The 22,028-nt window shown below is 43.8% G+C and overlaps 2 protein-coding genes across 3 annotated transcripts in view; one reads left to right on the forward strand and one right to left on the reverse strand.

The window, feature by feature from the left end:
• Nucleotides 1-2,480: 2,480 nt before the first annotated feature.
• Nucleotides 2,481-16,998, reverse strand: crata (carnitine O-acetyltransferase a). 2 transcript variants are annotated; one of them, XM_080477576.1, is made up of 14 exons: nucleotides 16,824-16,998; nucleotides 13,888-14,178; nucleotides 13,675-13,793; nucleotides 12,542-12,595; nucleotides 11,281-11,446; nucleotides 10,510-10,684; nucleotides 9,818-9,996; nucleotides 9,056-9,156; nucleotides 8,594-8,713; nucleotides 8,084-8,206; nucleotides 6,177-6,312; nucleotides 5,762-5,824; nucleotides 5,307-5,444; nucleotides 2,481-4,264 (listed from the first exon to the last, which is right to left on the reverse strand). In XM_080477576.1, the coding sequence occupies exons 1-14, from the start codon at nucleotides 16,848-16,850 to the stop codon at nucleotides 4,049-4,051; spliced, it is 1,908 nt and encodes a 635-aa protein (XP_080333702.1). In that variant the 5' UTR covers nucleotides 16,851-16,998; the 3' UTR covers nucleotides 2,481-4,048. The 2 variants fall into 2 exon arrangements, with proteins under 2 accessions (XP_080333702.1, XP_080333703.1); XM_080477577.1 differs by having other exon boundaries at nucleotides 16,523-16,880.
• Nucleotides 16,999-19,047: 2,049 nt separating this feature from the next.
• Nucleotides 19,048-22,028, forward strand: part of ptpa (protein phosphatase 2 phosphatase activator) — a 21,739-nt gene continuing 18,758 nt past the window's right edge. Inside the window, exons 1-5 of the mRNA XM_080477038.1 lie at nucleotides 19,048-19,089; nucleotides 19,721-19,830; nucleotides 20,582-20,668; nucleotides 21,187-21,312; nucleotides 21,355-21,361. Of these exons, the coding sequence (XP_080333164.1) occupies nucleotides 19,065-19,089; nucleotides 19,721-19,830; nucleotides 20,582-20,668; nucleotides 21,187-21,312; nucleotides 21,355-21,361 (355 nt within the window). The 5' untranslated portion in view covers nucleotides 19,048-19,064. The remainder of the gene's footprint in view (nucleotides 19,090-19,720; nucleotides 19,831-20,581; nucleotides 20,669-21,186; nucleotides 21,313-21,354; nucleotides 21,362-22,028) is intronic.

Raw genomic sequence — 22,028 nt, forward strand, 5'->3', positions numbered from 1 at the left:
GGAGTCCATGCTGTTGTGAAATCCCGGTTCACTAAGAGGCAGGAAATGGGGCCAGCTGCATTCTCGTAACTGTGAGTCAGATCGGCCAGATCAGACCTGCTCAACCCTCAGACGCTCCAAATGGCCTTACAGAGAAAAGACACTTCACACACTGTGGAAAGAAAAACATCCATCCAAAGAGTTCACAGTATTTTCTCCAGAAACACTTGGACAAAAAGGATCTCTGGGAAAGTCCCCACTCCAGTAAACTAGGCTTCTTTAGGATAATAACTGAGCTAATTAACACAGACGAGAATAATTCAACATAGATCAAAAAACGGTACAGTATGGTACGGTATGTATCTTTATTTTAAACATACAGAAATATAAAAAAATAAACAAAACAAACATTTTGATGAATAAAACAAATAAACAAGAAAAACAGAGACACCAAATTCCTCTTAATCCACATTTGCATGAACAAACAGGAGTGGGAAGAAGTAAAAACGTATTTCCTCCTACTGTTCAAACACTTCTATTTCCCTGTAAACAACTGATGAAGAAGGTGAAATGTGATTTAACACCAGCAGTTGCACATGTTCACAATAAACTACGGTACATTTGGATTCAATATTCTCCCTTGAACAAGTAAAACCTCACAAAGATGAACTATTGTTCTTCTCAAGAATCAGTTCTTTATGTTTTTTTTTAACTGATTCATATTTGATATGTTTTTTCTCTGTTCCTATTTTATCCCACAGCTTTACTCCACAGACGGTGACACAGAAACTTTTCATAGGAGTGAACACTTTATGAATCTTGAAATTTAACTACCCCCTAAAACCATAACCACTCACTGTTTCACAAAACATTTTCTGGATATTCTCCGGAAATAAGTTCTTATTTGCTTTGTACATCATTTGAATGGTTTTAAACGCCACCAGATCAATGACAAATCACTTGTAAAAGCTGTTAGACTGCAGAATGAGAACCTGGAGGACTTGAACCACTGGTTCTGTGAGCAGGCGACGCGGTGGAGCAGCGGTCAGCGGTCCAAAGGTCCAAATTCAACTGATGTTCAGGACAAGAAAAGAATCCAAACTGGGTCATGAAATCTAAGATACAGAATTTTAAGATTATTTCCCTTTAAAAATCTGAGCTCAGATCAGTTACAGGTCAATACACCATCTCATCTTTAATGTGCAGATAATTGACTAGATTTAGATGTTGTGCTCTTTTGTTCTTTCATGGTGAGTCAGTCAGTCTCTTCGCGTGTGTTTGAAATCTCTGATGACATCTCTTCAACACGTCTTCCACAGAGGTTTGGGGAAAATATATTTAAATGATATATGCTTCCTTTTAATATTGAAAAAGGTCAAACAGGATATATATACAGTATGCGTGTGTGTGTGTGGGAGGTTTGTTCACTGGGTGTGGTCAGAACTGTCTCAGGGAGGCCTGCAGCGACACCCCGGGAACCCGAGGCCATCGGGCCCGGACACCGCCACCCCGGCACCCAGCGGCCCCCCCAGACCCAGGAAGGCTCATGCGAACCACCACAGAGAGCCACACCCCCAGACCAGGAGGCAGCAGAGGGAGAACACAGAAGAGATCACCCCCACACAGACCTCAAACAGGATTGATCAAACAATTATTAAACAATGATTTTACAAAAAAAAAACATCTGGAAATTTCTTTTTTTAAAAGTACACATTTAAAATCATGTTATTTGTTACATAGCCGCATTTAAATTAATATGGAACCAGAACCACAGGATTAATAATTTCCTGGAAAAGAAGGAGGATGAAGAAGAGGAGGAGAAAGGGGAGGGAAAGGAAGAGGATGAAGATGGAGGAGGAGCAGGAACAGGACGAAGAAAAGGCAAGGCAAATGTATTTATAAAGCACCAGACACAGTGCTTTACAAAGAATTAATAGAAATACATTAAAGCTTTACAAAGAAATATTGAAGAAATGCGTATTTGCAGGGAGAGGAGGAAGACCAACAGGCAGAGGAAGGTCCTGGGGGATGTCTTGGTTGAGAAAGTGTTTGTGGTTGGAGTGAAAGTGAAGAAGAGTTCAGAGTGGAGGCGTTGGGTGGATGATGTCCAGTGTGGGAAGTGAAAGGATGAGCAGAATGAGGCCGTGTGGAGAAACAGGAAACTGGAGCTCCTGGAAACTCAACAGACTCTTTGGGTTTCAACATCTGAATCACTTCCTGTTTCCCAGCATCCCTCTCTTCTGCAGTGACTCAATATCTCCACCTGTGCACTCGCCTTCCATCTCCTCCTGCGTTTGTCCAGAACTTCACTTCACAGTCAGGTTTATTATTCTGGTGATCTGTCAGTCAGTTTCTGATTCTCTGAGCAGCTCTGATCCGTTCTCTGGATAAATGAAGCCGAGTTGAGTCGAGCTCACGCCACAAGATTAAACTGTGTCTAATAAAGTGGCTGCTGTGTGTGAAGGAGTTTATTCAATAAAATAATACACAGACACAGCAATGAAATAATGAGCGTGGATGCACTAGAAAAAAAAGATAAAAATTTATTAAGAGTGAAATCTTGGAACCAACCGTCATCAACTTCAGATTCAGTCTGTTATTTATTCTTCAACTAAATCAACCAAAGAAAAAAAAAACTACATTCACAACATCAGTTAATCCCATACTGGCCAGGAAAATCAGTCTAATGCAGCGTCGTTTCTGGAGAAACTTCAGATTGTCCCATTTCGATTGTGAACTCGGAACTTTAAAACTACAAAGAGAAAATAAAGCGCAGAAGATCTGTGGATAAAATAAAATGACGTTTCTGTTGATTCTCAGGACATAAAGTCTTAAGACTCAGCAGCTCGCCAGTAAAATTTCATTTGTGGTCAAAATGCAGTTAAAAAGTAAACTTTTTTTTTCTTTTCCCCCTCCAGGTGATGCCTTGAAGCCACATCCAGAAGATAAAACTCAGTGAGGATTGAATCCGGCTGCACTGCTACAGATGCTTTGTGCTTCTGGATGTGGTGAGGCTTCACACTGAGGTGAGAACCAGAAGACGTCAGCAGGATTTACACATTTTGACACTTTGTGGACAAAATAATTGAAACTACAGGTGCTTCTTTCCAGGTCTGCTCCTCTGAGGAGGCTTCTGGAGGACGGGGTGTGGAAGAGGTGAGGACAGGACAGGGTGAGGAAGAGGTGAGGACAGGATGGGGTGAGTACAGGACAGGGTGAGGAAGAGGTGACGAGAGGTGAGGACAGGACGGGGTGAGGAAGAGGTGAGGACAGGACGGGGTGAGGAGAGTTGAGGACAGGACAGGGTGAGGACAGGACTGGGTGAGGAAGAGGTGAGGACAGGACGGGGTGAGGAAGAGGTGAGGACAGGATGGTGTGAGGACAGGTCGGGGTGAGGAAGAGGTGAGGACAAGACGGGGTGAGGAGGAGGTGAGGACAGGAGGGGGTGAGGAGAGTTGAGGACAGGACGGGGTGAGGAAGAGGTGAGGACAGGACGGGGTGAGGAAGAGGTGAGGACAGGACGGGGTGAGGAGGAGGTGAGGACAGGACGGGGTGAGGAAGAGGTGAGGACAGGACGGGGTGAGGAGGTTTTCATTTATCCTTTCAGTTGTGTCTAAAGTCTGAACTGAAGCAGACAGAAGATGCTTCTCCGCTGACTAATTCTTCCAGATCTGGCTTGTCTGAGAAAATGTTTTATTTCTGATTGTTTGAAGCACAAACATTCGTTCTGTTTACTATTTTGACTACGTGGCTGGATCATCATCGCTCACTAGTGAAAGTTTGATTCTGGGTCAAAGGTCAGTGGTTCCATGTTGACCTGGTGAGAAATGAACATTTCTGTTTGTAAACTAGTGATGAAGCTTCAGAAAACACAGAAAGTGCACTTGATAAAATAAGTGGAACCGGATGATCCTAAAACCTCCGATTTAAGGAGGAAATCTGATCTCGCATCAAGACTTGCAGAGGAAATGCAGCCCGAGTGCCTTTGAACACGAGGCAGAACCCAGCAGGGGAGGTGGTGAACCTTCACGACGTTTGAAAGAGGCAGCAGGTCGGAGACGGGGCTGCGTCACAGTTTGGCCCGAGGCGTCTGATCCAGCAGCGTCTTCATGTCCACCAGCGCCTGCTCCATTGCCCGGGACAGCTCGCCTGTGTTCGTGTCCTCGCAGGAGCTAAAGGACGACACGGCGAAGTTCATGTGCTCGCTCATGGGGTTGTAGCACACTCCGTAGCCGTTTGGTACCACCGGGCCAAAGCACATGACACAGTCCGTCTTAGAAGGCACCTGGTGAACACAGGAGGGGGCAGTTAGCTTCATATCTCTCTCTCTCTCTCTCTCTCTCTCTCTCTCTCTCTCTCTCTCTCTCTCTCTCTCTCTCTCTCTCTCTCTCTCTCTCTCTCTCTCTCTCTCTCTCTCTCTCTCTCTCTCTCTCTCTCTCTCTCTCTCTCTCTCTCTCTCTCTCTCTCTCTCTCTCTCTCTCTCTCTCTCTCTCTCTCTCTCTCTCTCTCTCTCTCTCTCTCTCTCTCTCTCTCTCTCTCTCTCTGGTTGTTGCTCTCCTGTTGCTGCTTCAGGCTGCGTTTCCTCCTCATCCACACTGATGGTTACATGAGTGGGGCCTGATCTTCTCTCACCATGCAGTGTGTATTGCACGCTAAGGCTGCGGCTGCATTCATTCAGATCGGGCGATTGTTCTGCCCAGTGGGGCTCGCAGGCCCACTAACAATGTCATTTAGAAGCTCAGGGCTGATTGGCTAGAGCCACTCTTAGTGAACAAGTTAGAAAACTCTCACTTTAGGGGAGAAACAGCAGGTAAACTGAGTTGTGTCGTGACAAAAAGCTTGTAAAAATCTTTTATGTACGTTAACTCACTGTTGACGCACCACCTTACTGACAGCCTCATAGTAGAATCCCTGCCTTGCAAACAGCAGGCCCAGGTTTGTTTCCACACCTCATTAAAACATTATCGGCTATCTCCAGTGCTCAACCTTCTCACAGGATCAGTTCCAATGAGGTTGTCATAATGTCGTTGCTAATAAATTGTGCATCATCTTTTCTTTGGGATTCAGTGGCATTGACCTCATGCTGTCACGAGACCTGAAATAAAATCTTGCCCCACCAAGTATCTACATGTAGAAACACCACGGGACACAAGAGCTTCAACACAAGAGGCTCCAGGTAAACATGAACACCATTGTCCACAGTGCGAAAACAAGGATGACGGACGGGACTACAGCTTCAACGCTCTCTTATCGTCTCAGCGACTATCTTAATTTTGAGTTTTAATTCACTGGGCTTGTTTCAGTGATTCAGACGTCCTGGTCCGTACCTGACTGGTGGACAGCCGGTAGTGCAGGGCTTGAGCATAGGCTGCATCTGTGAAGACGTCCGGGACAGACAGTTTCTCATCCACAGCCTGAAGCTTCAGGCCCAGCAGGTGTCTGTCGATGGCCTGACCGCTGATGGCCTGGAGACCGGAGCACAGCTCAGTTATTACAAGAAAGCCACAGACTGCAGTACGTGACATCGTCAACAATCACAATCAACGGACATACAAGAAGCTCTCTGAAAAGATTAAGGTAGGAGAGAGTTTGACTGGCGGATGCGAAAGATGTTGATGTTATGGTGCGTGTTGAAAACAATCAGAGGCTCAGAGTGAAGGAGGAGAAACTTTTTATATTTCCCGTTTCTGGATTGTGACTGACAGCTGAGAGCTGCAGACTCCACAAAAGATCAGGTAGAATCTACAGAGTTAGAATAAAGAGAAACTCTGAGGAGACTCACCATGTTGGTGTACGACCTGTGAGCTTTCACAGCTTTCTCCAGCAGATCAACCTTCTCTGTGTTCTGTGGAGAACAGGAGCGCAACACACACACACACACACACACACACACACACACACACACACACACACACACACACACACACACACACACACACACACACACACACACACACACACACACACACACACACACACACACACACACACACACACACACACACACACACACACACACACACACACACACACACACACACACACACACACACACACACACACACACACACACACACACACACACACACACACACACACACACACACACACACACACACACACACACACAGTAAAGCTCTCAGAACAGGAGCAACACCCACACAGAGCAGAGTGGACGCCACAGAGCGGACACAGACCTGTCTCGTCGGGTCGTCGAAGGCCTTGACGAAAGCAGCCGAGGCGTTGGAGGCGGAGCGGATGGTGTCGGTCCGGCCCCGTCTGAACATTCGCAGGGAGGCACTTTCATAGGTGGCACAGCAGCGCTGGTGCATCCTGTGGAGAGGAGAGAGTGAGGAACCTCATGTCTGCTCACACCAGAGCTCCTGTCCTGCAGAGCAGCTCTCATTTGTCCAGAGAGAAGCTGTTCAGCTTTTATTCAGAGGTAAATCACTCTTCGAGAAACACTTTCAGGATGTTTATATACGTTTTGCAATAGAATTGAAAGAAAAACGTGGAAGTTGTGTTTATTTATAGGGTTATCATGGTATCACGTTATTGCATCGGCTCCTTGACTTTATATTAAATCTTATTAACCACATCCTTTAACCTTTACTTAACCAGGAAAATAAAACCCATCGAGATCAAGATCTCTTTTACAAGGGTGACCTGGCCAAGAGGACCGCAGCACACATCACATTAGAATTAAAACATATAAAACTGGTTTGACACAATTAATAGAACACAATAGTTAAAGTGAGATAGTGCAGATTTCCATAGACAAAATTTAAAAGAAAAAAAAAAAGCAGATTTTAAGGCAAATTATAATAAAATGCATTAAAATTTTAAGGTGTGTTCATTAAGTGTAACAACTTTAAAAACACCAACACTGATTTATCGATCCTCGCTCTTTAAAGAGTCATAAAGAATGGAAATGATTTAAGGAAACCAGTTCAGACATTTTATTTTCATTTTGAAGGTTGCTCCAGGTAGAGGGGGCAGAGGAACTAAAAGCTCGCTCTATCAGTTCAGTCCGAACACGAGGAACACCGGCGAAGAATGTCATTTGAAAGTAATGAATAATGGCTCTTGGTTCTCTGGAGGAGAGCACACAGGCAGGAAGGAACCAAGCCAAGAAGAGGCTCGTACATTAAGGTCAGCCAGTGCGTGCGTCTCCTCGTCCTGAGTGAAGGCCCCTCAGCTCTGCTACAAGTTCAGTGGTGAGTGAGGCGACCACAACTGTAAGGCACAAGGACACACTGTGTTCAAGGACCGCAGACATTTTGATGAAGCACTCGTGTGAAGAACACTGCCGTCGTCGATAAGTGGTAAAAATGTTGCAGACACACGACATTTACGAGCACTCAGGGAAAAACATGATTTGTTACAAAATTAAAATCTAATCTTGATCTTTAAGTTTGCCAACTAAAATTACAATGTGCTCTTTAAAAGAATGCTCTGGATCAAAAACAAAACCAGGATATTTGTAAGTACTGACACATTGTATTTGTTTACCCTGAGTGGCGGTTGGTTATTCCTGGAAGGCTGTCTGGTCATTTACAATGAGTAAAGACCATCACTTTTGTTTTCTATGTATGCGAGACAAGCTTCAAACTGTGCAGGCGAGATTGGACAATATTGAAAGGAGACTGTAAAAACCCAAATGCCTGAATCAGGGATGAAGAACAACAGGAAATGATAGTGTCATCAGTGTAAAGGTGGTACGACGCAGTTGGTAGATTATTGCACACGTCATTCACATAAATAGAAAATAAAATGGGTCCTAGGACCGAGCCCTGTGGCACACCTATGGCGACCTCTAAGAGTGCGGGACAATATTTCGTGACATCCATTGCATAAATAAAATAATTTAAAACATCCAAAAGCTCTAATACTATAATATCAATTGTAAACATGCTGTGAAGTTAACGTCGATCTCCTGATTGAAATTCTACACGCTGGGACAGTTTATCTTTCAGGCTGAGATCAACCTGGAGCATTTTCTTGGCGAAGCTGCTTTAGGTTTAGATTGAAAGGGAAAGTCATTGCTTTATGCACAAACTCCTATCTAGATGAAAGATTCTATTTTGAAGGGAGGGGAGCTGACCTGTAGAAGGCCAGCTGCAGAGCCATCTGGATGAAGGCGTCAGGACTCATCTTGTAGCTTTTGGGGACATTTTTACCAAAATGGCTGAAAACCATAACTTTCACGTCGAGGTCCTGAGCCAGCCTGTGGAAGACAGTCCGAGGACAGAGAGAGAGACACATTAACCCCGAATTAAAGACATCAGAGGGCGATATCAGCAGCTCACAGCAGTTTGGTGCCAAAGAATGAATCTGAAGACCAGGTGGAGGTTAATATCTCACTTTAAAAAAACTTGTGTTTGATTCCCAGTGTCAGTTTCTCAGAGTGTGACAGTGTGTGTGTGTGTGTGTGTGTGTGTGTGTGTGTGTGTGTGTGTGTGTGTGTGTGTGTGTGTCCTCTTTCATCCCCAGAAGCGTCTCTTAGATGAGGTGAGTACAGAAAGACAGTTTGTGTCTTTTGTCTTCTGTGCTGCAGCTCGTCTGTGTGTTTGTAGTTTAACTCATTTCTGAGGTTTGTTAAAGCGTCTCTCACGTGTCCATGCTGCTCTTGGCGTCCTCTATGTCCTTCTGGATGTCAGCTGTGACGTTGAAGTGGAGTTTCTGAGGCGTCGGCAGTGATGCTGTGTGACCGCGCTCCGTCACTGGTTTCCTCCTGCGCCCAAACACACACAGTACGTCACACGGAACTTTTTTCTATGAGAAGATCTGGTTGTTCCTTAAAGGTTTAGTCAAACCTCCAGAGTGGACATTTCAGGATGAACCAAGTCAAAGTAAATCTCACGATGGCCGTCCAGAGTTTTAATTTTGTGACGAGGAAAAAACAAGATTTGATATCTAATTTTGAAAATCTCTCAACAAATATTGGAAACACTACATTGAAGAAGGACCCAACAATGTATTTCTTAAGGACTTTTCGAGTTCATTAAAACAACTTAGTTTCAGCTGAAGCAGGAGTGTGTGTGTCTCACTGGTCTGTGAGCTGCGTCACTCTTACGTGTATTCAACAACGTGATCGATCAGAGCCACGATGGGCGGACCCTCGGCCGGAGCGTGCTCGTAGTTGGCGCCGCATGTCCCGTCCTCGCCAACGATAAACTGAAAGAAACGGAAACATATCAAGATGCGTTAAAAACACACTGCACACACTGACTGGGGGGAACTCAGTTTAAGGCATCACACTCTTTAACGTACAGTAAATCTTCACAGATTAATTTGTTACCTCTGCCAAGGAGGTTCTAAAATCACCTGCGTTTGTCGGTCTGCCCTGTCAACAAGATATCTCTAAAACTAATGAGCTGATCTTCATTCACATTGGTACACAGGTCCATTTTGGTCAAAGGAAGAACCCATTAAATTTTCGTGGTGATACGGATTAAAATAACTGTTACAATAGAACATTTTCATTTTGCAATATATTGTCTTATCTTGTGTTATTTCAAATTCTGAAATAATATCACGTTATCACCAAATTACATAAATGAATAAAGGCAGTTGATCTAGACATGAGGTATGTGTCATTTCACTGTGTCCATGTTGACCCTCGGCAGAGGTCAGAAATCTCTGATTGCTCTTGTTTTATAATATGATGCTTTGACTTTGACATGCTAATAAACAAAGTCTTAAACAAAACCTCAATATAATTCCCTTTAAAGAAGCTTTAAAAGCAGAAACCCTACAGCTGGATGAACAGCTTTTATAAATAAAACTGTGTGTGTGTGCGTGTGCGTGTGCGTGTGTGTGTGTGTGTGCTTGTTACCTGCAGCGTCTTGTCGAACCAGCGGTTCCCACTGTTCCAGCTGCTTCCTCCTCCGTGCAGCATCTGGACAGCGGCTGCATTGCGGTACGAGTCCTGGGAGGTGTGAGGCCTCGCCGAGTCCAGACACAGAGTGAAGATGCTCCTCTGGATCAGAGACACCGACTCCTGGTTGGTCTTATCTGGACGGAGGAGCGCAAACACTTCAAATACAGTGGAGACTGTTCCTGTGTGTCACTGACGAGCTTTCCTGAACTCTGTGGTAACTCCCCCCTGGGGAGACTGTGGTAACTCACCCCTGGTCAGACTGTGGTAACTCCCCCCTGGTGAGACTGTGGTAACTCCCCCCAATCAGATTGTGGTAACTCCCCCCTGATCAGACTGTGGTAACTCCCCCCTGATCAGACTGTGGTCACTCCCCCCAGGTAAGACTGTGGAAACTACCCCCTCATATGACTGTGGAAACTATCCCCTGGTGAGACTGTGGTAACTCTCCCCTGATCAGACTGTGGTAACTCACCCCTGATCAGACTGTGGTAACTACCCCCTGGTAAGACTGTGGTAACTACCCCCTGGTAAGACTGTGATAACTACCCCCTGGTAAGACTGTGATAACTACCCCCTGGTAAGACTGTGATAACTACCCCCTGGTAAGACTGTGGAAACTCACCCCTGGTAAGACTGTGGAAACTCACCCCTGGTCAGACTGTGGTAGGTTTTGCCCCAGGAGTCTCGGTGCTGGGTGGTGAGGATGCCGACAGGCTGGGTGCTGGCCTGAGGTGAAGCTTTGCAGATCTTCTCCAGCTGAACACAGAGCTGATCTGCAGTCAGCGGTGAGCCGTCACCGTGGTAAACGTCCAGCACAAAGAACTATCACATGGAAGAAACTAGAGATTAGCCTCACCTCCCTTGTGTAGAACGAAGTGGAACATCGTATTTTTATAAAAACTTGTTTTCAACCACTGTGATTAACATTAACATGGCTGAAGAGCAATGAGCTTCTCCTTCCAAGAGCTTTCTGCATGTAGGGAGTTTTTCTCAGACGTTTAATTTATAAATCTCTATCTTTAAAGAGCAAACATCCAGACTCTTCCTCCACTAATATCCAGATTATAGAGCATCTTCCTCCTAACCAGTGTACCTTCAGCTAACATTTAGAAAAATGTGAGGTTCTGTTTTGTTTGTAATGTTTACATGATGATGCAGACCTGGATAGACCCACTGGCCTGTTAAGTCTGACGTTCCTGGATTAGAACGCTAATTTAAGTCATGTCTGGATTTTTCACAGATTAGTAATTTAGCTGCCCTTCGTTAAATACTTATTATTTTCAATATCATGACATTTTAGGGCTCTTTCAGCAAAGAGGCTGCTTAGACCCATTAAACCTTTATTAATGCTGTTTAAGTTTCTTTGTGGTGACTTTCTGCACACCGTGCTCCGGCCCTCTGAACCTGAGCGGCGGTACCTGGAAGTTGTGCACGACGGTGATGTGCTTTGGGGGCACCGAGCTCTTGGCGTGGTTCACCACCGAGTCCCTCTTCAGACCGGGGATCCGGCAGGACGACAGCACCTCGTAGTACTGGTTCATGCACAGGGGCTTTCCTCCCAGGTACTCCACCGGGAGCGTTTCACTGGAAGGACAGGACGAGCCCAGTCAGTACAAGGAAGAACAACTCCAACTAACCGGGTCCTCTTGGTGTCAAACTGAAGGTTTCCTACAGAGTGACTGAACCAGAGCGCAGTGAGACAGTTTGAAATGACTTGACGTTTCACACAGAAAATACAGAAAGTGGAAAGGAAACGAGAACAGATATTTCAATACCGTGAGCATTCATTCAGGAATGTTACCCAAACGCCAAATTATCAGTAAAGTTTAATCCAATCTAAAAGAAGTGAGCTCCACATTCTTCTCTTTAATTCTTCGTATATTATCTGTTCATTATTTTGGGAGAAATACAGTAACTGAACATTTTGCTTTTATTTTCTCTGTGAGCTGAAACATGTGTGTACATACTCTTTTTAGCACATCTTAAGTGTTAAGGTCCAGTCCTGAGTGGGAGTTTCCCAGAATGCTGTGGGAGACTAAGGCACTCCAGGATATCCGAACGTCTCACTCTAGAGAGCCGACACGGGTCACAACACCGTGATGATCAAAACAATTACATCTCCGGGTATCAGGCTCACATGATGTCATATCGTTTTATAACCATTTTAAAACGCCAGAATATCACTTTAAAATGTAAACATCTTCTGGTTTAGCAGCCGAGCTCATACCCACAGGATTAATTATCTCTCAAAGAGACTAATTAAATTCAATGTACTTCTATAATGACAATAAAAGTATTGTATTCTATTCATTAAATAGCTTGTTTATCTCTAAACAAAATCATGATGTTAGTACAATTAATCACTGCTTCATGTTGACGTGAGTCTTTAAAGAGTCTGAAGTCATACAGTATGTAGCAGATATTTAACCAGTGTTGTGTCAAAGTCTGTTTCACATTTATTCACAAAGTGTAGTTTAAGGTCATTGTGTGGCAAACCTCCCAATGTGAAACCAACTTCAAGAAGAAGAAAAAAGGACGAACTCTCCCTTCAATGTGACCTGGAGTCTGATCGGTACATTTTCCCTGATGGTTCACGCTTATTTTTTTACTGTATATATTTAAGAAGAGGACAAATAAAGACTGGATGTGTCGAGCATTTATCAAAATGTAACAACTCACTTGTCAATCATTGTCTTGAAGTCCAAAACGCCGGCTATCAGTTTGGCTGCGAACCTTCAGAGAGAGAAAAGATCGTCACTCAATTAGTTTCAGGATCAAAAACACACCAACGGGGATTATAAAACTAACATTTAACATACAGCTGCTCTTATTCTGTGCGAGAAGATCAGAATCAGAAAACTACCACATTTCAGCTATAGACTGACCATCATGCTCACAGCAACTAAACGCACATAGTAATTTATCATACTGTTTCCCCTTCTTCTACCACATGTCCCAGCTCATGGTCGCTGTTCCAGGTCCTCTGACGGCGCTGGACAGGCTGGAGCTCACAGCTCATATTGAATTGTATGAGATTACCGTAATTTCCAGACTACAAGGCACTACTTTTTTCACAGGCTTTGAAACCCTGCAGCTTATAAAAATATGCGGCTAATTTATAGATTTTTACGGGGTAACTGGCTTCATGCTGCCAGATTCTACTTCCGCATGTCGATACATGCTGTTTTGAGCACCTCTACTTCTCCAAAGGTTTCCCTAAAAGTGATATTTCTGCTCTTCGTGATGTCCCCTTGTGCTGCTCTCCGTGGTCCGGGACTCCAGCAGCTGAGGGCCGTGAATGATGCGTTCAGGTGCGTCACGTAAAGCCGCTATGCTGGACTCTGTGGCTGAGAAATCTCCCTCCTCAGAATCACAATCGGCAAATAACCGATAAAATACTTTATGAACAGAGATAAAAACCTCAGTGACAGTCATTCTCAGCCAGTTTATTTCACTGCATTCATTATGAATGAACAATATTTTTTTTTGTCTTTGAATCACCTGCACAGCACTTTGGTCCTTCATAAACATGGACTGGAATGTTTCTCTGGACTACGTAGATTTTATTCGACTGTTGACTTTGTGTTGCACTTTGAACTTCACTTAACTTCAGCTTGCTCTCTGTATTTTCATACAGTTGTGGAAATGCCGATTGTACCTCTGCTGTCTTTATACCATCCTAGTAAGTCTTTCAATGGGAAGTATGAGTGAAGTGCCTTGAATTAGACTAATAAGGGCGAGAAGAGAATAAGCTCCAAACAGAATACATGTTGGAAAGACGCTGAAAGTCTCAACAAGCTGTGCGAGCTCACCTAATTTGTCCCTGCTTATCAGTGAAGTCCATATGGGGCAGGACCAGCCCGGGGCTCGAGTGGACCACCACCGGCATCCGGTAGTCCAGATACGCAACCTGAACCCACCAGTCCGACAGCTGCGGACAGCACAGGAGATTCAGGGCCGGTTTAAACTACATGTGATGAAGTGAGATTCATGTGGGAGCGGAGAGAGTGTGAGAGTGTGCAGACCCAGTTCTCAGAGCGGCGTGCTCTCCTCTCCAGGCCCCTCTGGAGCCTCTCTCCGAGCCCCCCGGGTTTCTGGAACTCCTCCAGCAGCTTCCTGGTGTGCTTCAGCTCGTCCTCCTCCACGATGGGCTCCAGAGCCGTGATGTAGCGCTGGCAGGTCTGCTGCAGGGGGGGCACGGGCAGGCCGGGAAGCCCCTTCTGGTGGCTCAGGTACCTGCCGGCCACCCGGCCGGCCGACACCGGCTTGACCAGGTGGCAGGGCTTCATGAGTGCGCAGGGTTTTACCATCCCCAGCTGCAGCACAGACACATTGAAGGAGGAGAGAAAAACCACACTGCTGAATAATTCAAGCTCACTAAATGTTTAGAAAGCATTAAATTATTCAGTTGGATGGACCACATTTACATTTAATTTAGTTTGAAACATTAAAAACAATCCCAGGAAATGATTCTGTTAGACCTTTAACCAATATCAGCCTTTTTAACCAACCCCAGTTGTTAAAGGTCCCACATTATACAGTTTTTCAATAAGTCCACATCGGTGTCAAAGGTCTAACAACATCGTATTCAAAGTGTATTTACAAATCCAGCGGGTCTAAAGGCCTAGTGAGCTCTACTGATAACAAGCTACTTCTGCGTCGGTCCATGCCTACTCCAGGCCCGTCTGGTGTTTCAGATTAAGTGGTTTCCCTGTTAACTGGTGACTCTATAGCATCTTTTGTTGCTGCTAATAACAGATGTAAAAAACAATTAAGTTTCCAGGTGTGACCTCACCTTTTGTGAATCTTATTTTAATATAAGCTGTTACTAGCAGCAGCGATGGATGCTAAAGGAATTCAGCCATCATTTACCAGGGAAACCAGTTAATCTGAAACACCGGTGCAATGCGCTAATGTTTACGGTGGATTTATCGCTGTGAATCTGACCCAGAAGGAGAGGCTCCAGAAGATGTGAGTTAAAAATATTGTGTGTCTGATTAAGTTACTTCATTTGGTCTCATATGTTGTTACAGTCACTACCAAGTAGCCAACGCGAGCTAATGCAAACTGTAAGGGTAACTGTTACGCTTTTCATATTATACTGATTATATTCAGTATATCAGTACAGTGGAGCTCCACTACCAGTGGAAGTGGTTATTTCCCCCACATGATGTCATGAAGGGAAAATCTGTTCGCTAAAAGGTGGAGCAAGTGATGGAGATGACAGACTTCCTTCGTTTCTGGGGCCTCATACACAGGCTATGGGGACACATATTACTGTTAGAAAACCATTAGGAATTGAATTTTGCATAATATGGGACATTTAAAGCACTGACCTTTGGCTAATTGGAAAGATTTAATGCATATTTTTGTTGAGTCACATGAAACTCAAGGCTTCAAGGCTAGTTTGACAGCACTAAGATCACAATCACAGACATCTGAGCTCGAGTCTCAGTAGCTGTGGTTACATGGCCCAAAAGTAATCTGATTAAATGCCAACATGATTCAATTTGCATCATATAAACATCTCATTGTTATCATATTTGAAATTTCGATGGGGTCGTAGGGGGCAGTGTAGTCTGCTTTTTGATCCGATCATGGTGCATGTAAACGGCACATCGGGCTACTTCATACAGTCTGTGCTTTATGTGCATGTCTGTGATGTCAGTTCACGTTATGACGTCATGACTTGAACTCGTACACATGCTGGCATTTTGAGAGAGCAAGTGGGAGCAAAGCAAAGGAGCAGTAGCAGAATAATTCGTGTCACATCAAGTGATCCGTGCTCGTCTCTTCCTGGTTATATTATGAACTAAGAGAATGTTTCTTTGATGTTGCAGTTTAAAAAATAAAGATAGAAATGAAATAAGAAACACCACAAGTGTAATCACTGTAGTTATTTCCATTTCCTGAACTTGGTAGGCTTCCGGGTAGAGCCAGTTGTTGGATTCTGTGCACATGTCACAAACTGCAAACGTCACAGTGCAAAGCATTATGGGACAGATCCACTGAAATAAATCGGGTCATATCTTGGTGCATATGAAGCGGCACAACATTCAGATTACTTTATTCAGTGTTCATGTAAATGGACTCATCGGAAAACAATTCTATCAGATTGACAACAAAGTGAAGATGTAGACTGGTGTTTCAGATTGACTGGTTTCCCTGTGAACTGGTGATCGACTTGCTTTACCGTCTGTAGTTGCTGCTGGTAACAGTAGATGTCAAAACAAGACTCACAAAAGGTACGAGACTGAGAAACGTCCTTGTAAATGTGGTTAAACTGCGTTCGTCAGGACAGATACAGAGTTCTGTCTGGGTTTTTAACATCTGCTGTTACTCACAGCAACAGAAGAAAGGAAATCGCTCACCAGTTAACAGGGAAACCAATTAATTCGAAACACTGGATTGGAGCCTCTTGCCAGGCTGGATTTGGTCTGAGGGCCTTATGTTTTACACATTCAAACACACTCTATAAACTGTGAGAAAGCCATAGGATTTAAATGCTATTCTGTAGCAGGTGAGACAGTCAAGACTAAATGTTTTTAACGTATTCCTAAACAATCCTATGATCTAATAAAGTGATAAACATGTGTAGCAAGCTGCTATGACTGGCTTATTCAACAGTCACTTAAGAAAAATCTGAAGTTTTAAACTTACACCAGCTGGTTCCTGGCTGCTCTCTACGATTTAAAGAGGAGTTTCAGTTCTTCAGTGGATCTTCTTTCCCGTATGTCATGTCAGGACTCCAAACTGACCTTTGACCCATTTAGCCTCGGGATGCTAAGCGGTTAGCATGCTATGCTAACAGTCCACTAACCATTGAACTAGCGAACGGTCCGCCGCCGCAGAGCCTAACGGGCGGTCATGGACTAACCAGGTACCGGGGAGGACTGTCACCGGGGTTAACCACGTTAAAGAGCAGCGTTAGTTCAGCGGACAATATCGGAGTGTGACTCACCACGGTTCTGCTACAAATGCCCCACATTCTGCGGGGTTGGAACCGCCCACAGGTCGCGGTCCGTCACTGATCGAAGTCCGGGGAACGGGGCTCCTGTCCCGGGGTTCAGCTCCTCCAGAGGCCGGTCAGGGTGAACCGTGTCCCCTCTGTCAGCGGCTCAGCTCCAGACACTGCCGCTGGGAATAGTTGCTGGTTAAAGTTACATAGGGAAAGGCTATAAATATAAAAGTGGGTGTGATCTGATAAGAAGCGTAAAAAAACTCGTTTATCGTCTGCACGAGTTTACTGAAATATCACAGTTTTTAATGGATTAAAGTGTATTTATCAGCTCGATTTGAGACTTATAGGCGTAAATACAGGTTCAGTTATAAACCTTTATAAGTAGATACAAAAACATATATAGTACAATCATAGATCTATATAAATAAATACCTATATATATATAAACTGTCCTGACTTATATGATAAGTTTGATAGCGACAAGGTAGCTTTCATGGCAACAGTCACCATGTATCAGCTCGGGTCTCAGCGTTCTGTTGTGTCTGCTACCCTTAAGAAATTTGTTTTAGAAAAATCTATTATTTATTTTGAAATTTCTACAATTTGCTTGGTGGTTTGGCGGCCGATTGGGCCTTTTGTTTGGTACTCCTAGAGTAGATATAGACATGTCTGATTATACACATATCAAACTAAAATAGAATCATAAACATAAAGAGAATAGAAACTGAATCATGTTTACCGCTCTGAACTGCTCCGTTCCTTCCCTGCACTTTTTCAGCAGTGGAAACGTGGCTATAGACAAAGTAAAGCTGCAAGCAGGTCGAACGAGTCCTTGCTCCTTGTAGGACTCTGACTGAGAAGGTCACCTAAATAGTGGACAGATGCGGCAACATTGTGACCTTGTAGGTGTCACAATATCTGCTCAGTTGAGATAGTTACCTTTACCATCAAACGTTGGGACAAGGTTATGTTTTTGTCTGCGTTTATTTATTCATTCATTTTTATTTTTATCGATTTTAACGTATGTATTTTACCACTTTTCGCAAAAAATACTAATCTGAATTGCTTGAAATTTTCAGGGATGATTTGTTATCATCGGAAGACCAATCGATTCGATTTTTGAATGTTAATGCCGAACCATTTTCAAAGAAATCCCTAGAAACTGCAAAAAAAAAAAAAATCCCATATAAAGCGGGTGGGAGAAGCACCTCGTGGAGGAGATCAATGGAGATCAGCGTCTGTTGCCATGGAGACGCTCCCTTCTCAGTGTTTCGCACAGTGGTGTTGCTACCTGACAGGCTGGTTAGCATCGATATGCGTTAACGGCTAACATGCCAGCGATGCTAACTCAGTTCTGCAAACAAATGTGGCGTTGGCGAAGGTCTGCGCTCTACCGAGTGATATTCTAGTCATGTATAAAATTGTCACAGTGAAAATGTTTATGCAATTCGGGTGGGTAGTTTTTGCAAAAAGTTGGTAAAATACATACGTATATTCAAACTAAAAAATAAGTAAATAAATAAATACACGCAGACGAAAACAGAATCTTCACGGCCAACTTTCGTTTGTCACCCAACTTTCGTTGGCGAAGGTAAAAAGCTGATCCAACGTGTACAGTAGATTTGAAGCTGTTTCACATCTTCTTTTTTGGGTTTAATGGCAGTTTGCATCCATAAAGTTCCGTTTTCCATAATCTACTGGTTTTATCTCGCTCCATAATTTCCCATCGTTCTCGTTGTCCCTGATGACTGTTTCCCTCTCTCACTTATCAGCAGCTTTTTCATCCCTGTCGACTGTTTCATACCATTCCCACTGCTCCAAAAAAAAAAAGTTTCTATAAAATCTCTTTACAGAGATTTACTCAGAATTGTGTGAATGCTGGAAGAAGTCACACAATTTTAACAATTCTAATGTCAAAACGAGCAACAGAGTGCATTTCTGCATTTTAAGTTATGAAAATAGGATTATTGAATTTGTTGTGTGGTTAAAGTTCCACAGTAATGTTTTAAAACCTGCTGATCGGGAAGATTTTGCATGAACTCAAACATAAATGTTACCTCCTGGATTCATTGTGATGTGTCAGCTACCTCGACTGGTTCATTGTAAATAAATCCTCCGACGGTATTCTGAGGACACTACTCGTCCTGTAGTGTACTCCTCTCACCGCGTGGAGGCGGTGGTGAGTCGTAGCTGCAGTGAATCTGCAGATGAGAGCCAGGGAAGAAGCCCGTCATCTTCATCATGGCGGACTCAGAGCAGCAACCAGGTAACACACACTCTGAAACACTCACACACACACACACGCTGATGATGAAGCTGCTCTGATTTAAACACTCGTCCACGGCTTTGTCGTCACACACACGTTCAAACTGCACGGACCTTAAAGCTCAGGACTGAACTGTACACTGTAACGCTGTCTGTGATTGAGTTTCTGCTGTGTGTGTGTGTGTGTGTGTGTGTGTGTGTGTGTGTGTGTGTGTGTGTGTGTGTGTGTGTGTGTGTGTGTGTGTGTGTGTGTGTGTGTGTGAGATATATCACACCCTCATCCCTCACTACCTCAGGAATTTACAGCATTAACCTAGAAGCATCATTCAGTGGTGGAGAATTGAACAGTTTATATTAATCTAGTGATTGATTCAATGATTTCGGATGAATAAGCATCTTTAGGATGAGTAAACAGATTTCTGTATTTTTTTAAATGTCATCTAATCTCACATTTAACACTTTTTCTTTACTGAAATGTTGGGAAGTTGTCATTGAGAACGGGAAGGAGCTTCATTAGAAAGTGTGCACACACAAAGGATGAGCCCAGATGGAAAAGTATGCTGCATGCATGAACATTAGGAGCTGTAAGTCACCCTCACGAGAGGAACCTGTGTGTTGTTTGACTTTGGCAGGATCGTCTCCTGAAGATGAAGCCTCTGACGCTGCAGCTGGTCTCACCTTCATGGTGCCCAAGAAAGAGATCAGCATGGTGCCTGACATGGGGAAGTGGAAGCGGTCTCAGGCAGGTCTCCACCCCGTATTTATGTGCATGAGTTATGAAGCTCTGCTCTGCTCTACTCCCGGGGGTGCAGTTGGCTCCGCCCTCGGGGTCCTGGTGGGACCCTAGCTGGATTGACCTGGGAGCTCAGGGTCCTGCGTGGTCTTAGCCTGATGGCCATGCGTTTCTTCTCCCTCTCCTACGGGCTCCTCCTGGCAGTGGGTGTTCTTCTCTGGTTCTTCCTGTGGTGCTGTCGGTTTCTGTCGTTACTCACCAGAGAGTTGAACTTACTAACTTCCGTGTCTGTTTTGATTGTTTTATTTATTTTGAGTGTTTGTTTATGTTTGATAAGTGCTGCTGCGGTTGGTCTGGTAGCGTTAACTGTTGTTGGTTGGGAGGCGTGTGGATCTGTGTGGTAACTGTGATGTCATCAACCAGTTTATTGTCTGCTGTACCAATCTCCTCCTGTTGCAAGAGCAAAAACAGTTTGGACACTAAAAGTCTCTTAGTCATGAAGCTGCTGAACAGAAGGGGGGAAATCTGGGTGTTACACCTGATGATATACAGCCGTTTGGAGCCTTTCGGGAATATTTAACCCCCCACTTAAAAAACAAACTTCACCAATGATCAGATTGACATTAGTGTGTATTGGTTTGTGTCCTTCACAGTGAGAGATGCCCTTATTATTTTTATACCATTCTAGTCCACTTCAGGTTTGTATAAAGTGTTTTATCTGTGTGACTTTGTCTGTGTGATCACGCTGCTCTCCTCACAGGCCTACGCTGACTACATCGGCTTCATTCTGACTCTGAATGAAGGAGTGAAGGGGAAGAAGCTCACCTGTGAATACAAAGTGTCAGAGGTCAGTTTCTTCTGCCTCCAGCAGTGAAGCCCGGTGGATTTATTTTGTTAAGATTTTTCAGGGATAATTGTGTTTGGTCCTGACGTTAAGACGTTTATGTTGATGCTGCAGTAGCACAGTGACGTTCATACAAGCTGGTTCTGGTTTCTCATAGAGCGTCAGCAGCAATTTCTCTTATGAAAAACTAAATAAAATGTATTCATTTAAGAAGGGAAACGGTAAATATATAATCTATGATCATTTAAAACAATAATGGAAAATGACTGAAGCAAGTAAACAAACTGATATCCTTCAACAAAACTTTATTATTCCAATTTCTTTAAAGATAAATAGGGGTAATACTGTGGTATTATACCTCCAGGGGCCACATACAGTCCTATTCTCTTTGGGATTGTTTTGGAAGTCGGCTACAATATTCACTTAATTTCATTGCTAAAATGTTTTTGTTTTGTTTTGTTTTGAATGTTAAATAAGAGGCGATTTTGTCAAGTTCGTTTGTGTTCATGACGTGTTTTCAGACGGTAGAGAAACTGGTAGACGTCTTGGACACTCTGGACCGGTGGATAGACGAGACTCCTCCGGTGGACCAGCCCTCACGCTTCGGTAATAAGGCCTACAGGACCTGGTTCTCCAGGCTGGACCAGGTGAGTGTGAACTCCGTCTCTGTTTACTTTCTGTGTGTGGAGGTCTGGAGTATGTCTATGGAAGAGTTTTAGGGCCACTGAAGAAAAAAAAAAATTCGGAGGCAAAAAAAAACAAAAAACCTTCGTGCACTTCAGAAAAAGGCGAAAATGAAAGTCGATTTTTTTTTTTTTTTTCACGGAGAGACGTCTATCCATCCCTCATCATTTGCCCGTAGATGTGAAATCAAATTAAATCACTTAATTCTGACTATATCGGGTTGCTTACTGCTTATGGACATGTGATTTTACACAGGGTTTTCTTGATTAATAAGAAGACATTTAAATAAGCAGCCCGGGATCCGTGCCTTTGTCCTTCGTACTCGACGAACTTCCGCGACGGAACAAGGCTGCAGTCTGCTCTGTCTCTTCTGGTCCTGATACTGATGATAACTGCACCGTGTTTATGAGCTAGAGTCTGTCCTGAAGCATCTTTTCATCACTTCATTAAACCGCCGGACTTGTTTTTTCCACCGTGAAAAAAAAAAAAAATCTCGACTTTGATTTTCGACTTTTTCTGGGGCCACGAAGTTTTTTTTGTTTTTTTTTTGTAGCCTCCAATTTTTTTTTTCTTCAGTGGCCCTAAAACTCTTCCGTATATGTCAGATGTGATGTTAGAGCAAAGGTTATTTTAGGTCAGCTTCAAGCTCTCTCTCTCTCTCTCTCTCTCTCTCTCTCTC

This window comes from Lipophrys pholis, assembly GCF_963383615.2.
Source record: "Lipophrys pholis genome assembly, chromosome: 12".
NCBI lineage: Eukaryota > Metazoa > Chordata > Actinopteri > Blenniiformes > Blenniidae > Lipophrys > Lipophrys pholis.

Bases quoted from the DNA above. Each gene is read 5' to 3' on its own strand.
- crata (XM_080477576.1), bottom strand. From the start codon at position 16,850: ATGTGGGGCATTTGTAGCAGAACCGTG. The intron at 12,596-13,674 runs GTGAGCTCGCAC...CTCTCTCTGAAG, and splicing joins GATAAGCAGGGACAAATTAG to GTTCGCAGCCAAACTGATAG. The intron at 4,265-5,306 runs GTACGGACCAGG...TGTGTTCACCAG, and splicing joins ACCGGCTGTCCACCAGTCAG to GTGCCTTCTAAGACGGACTG.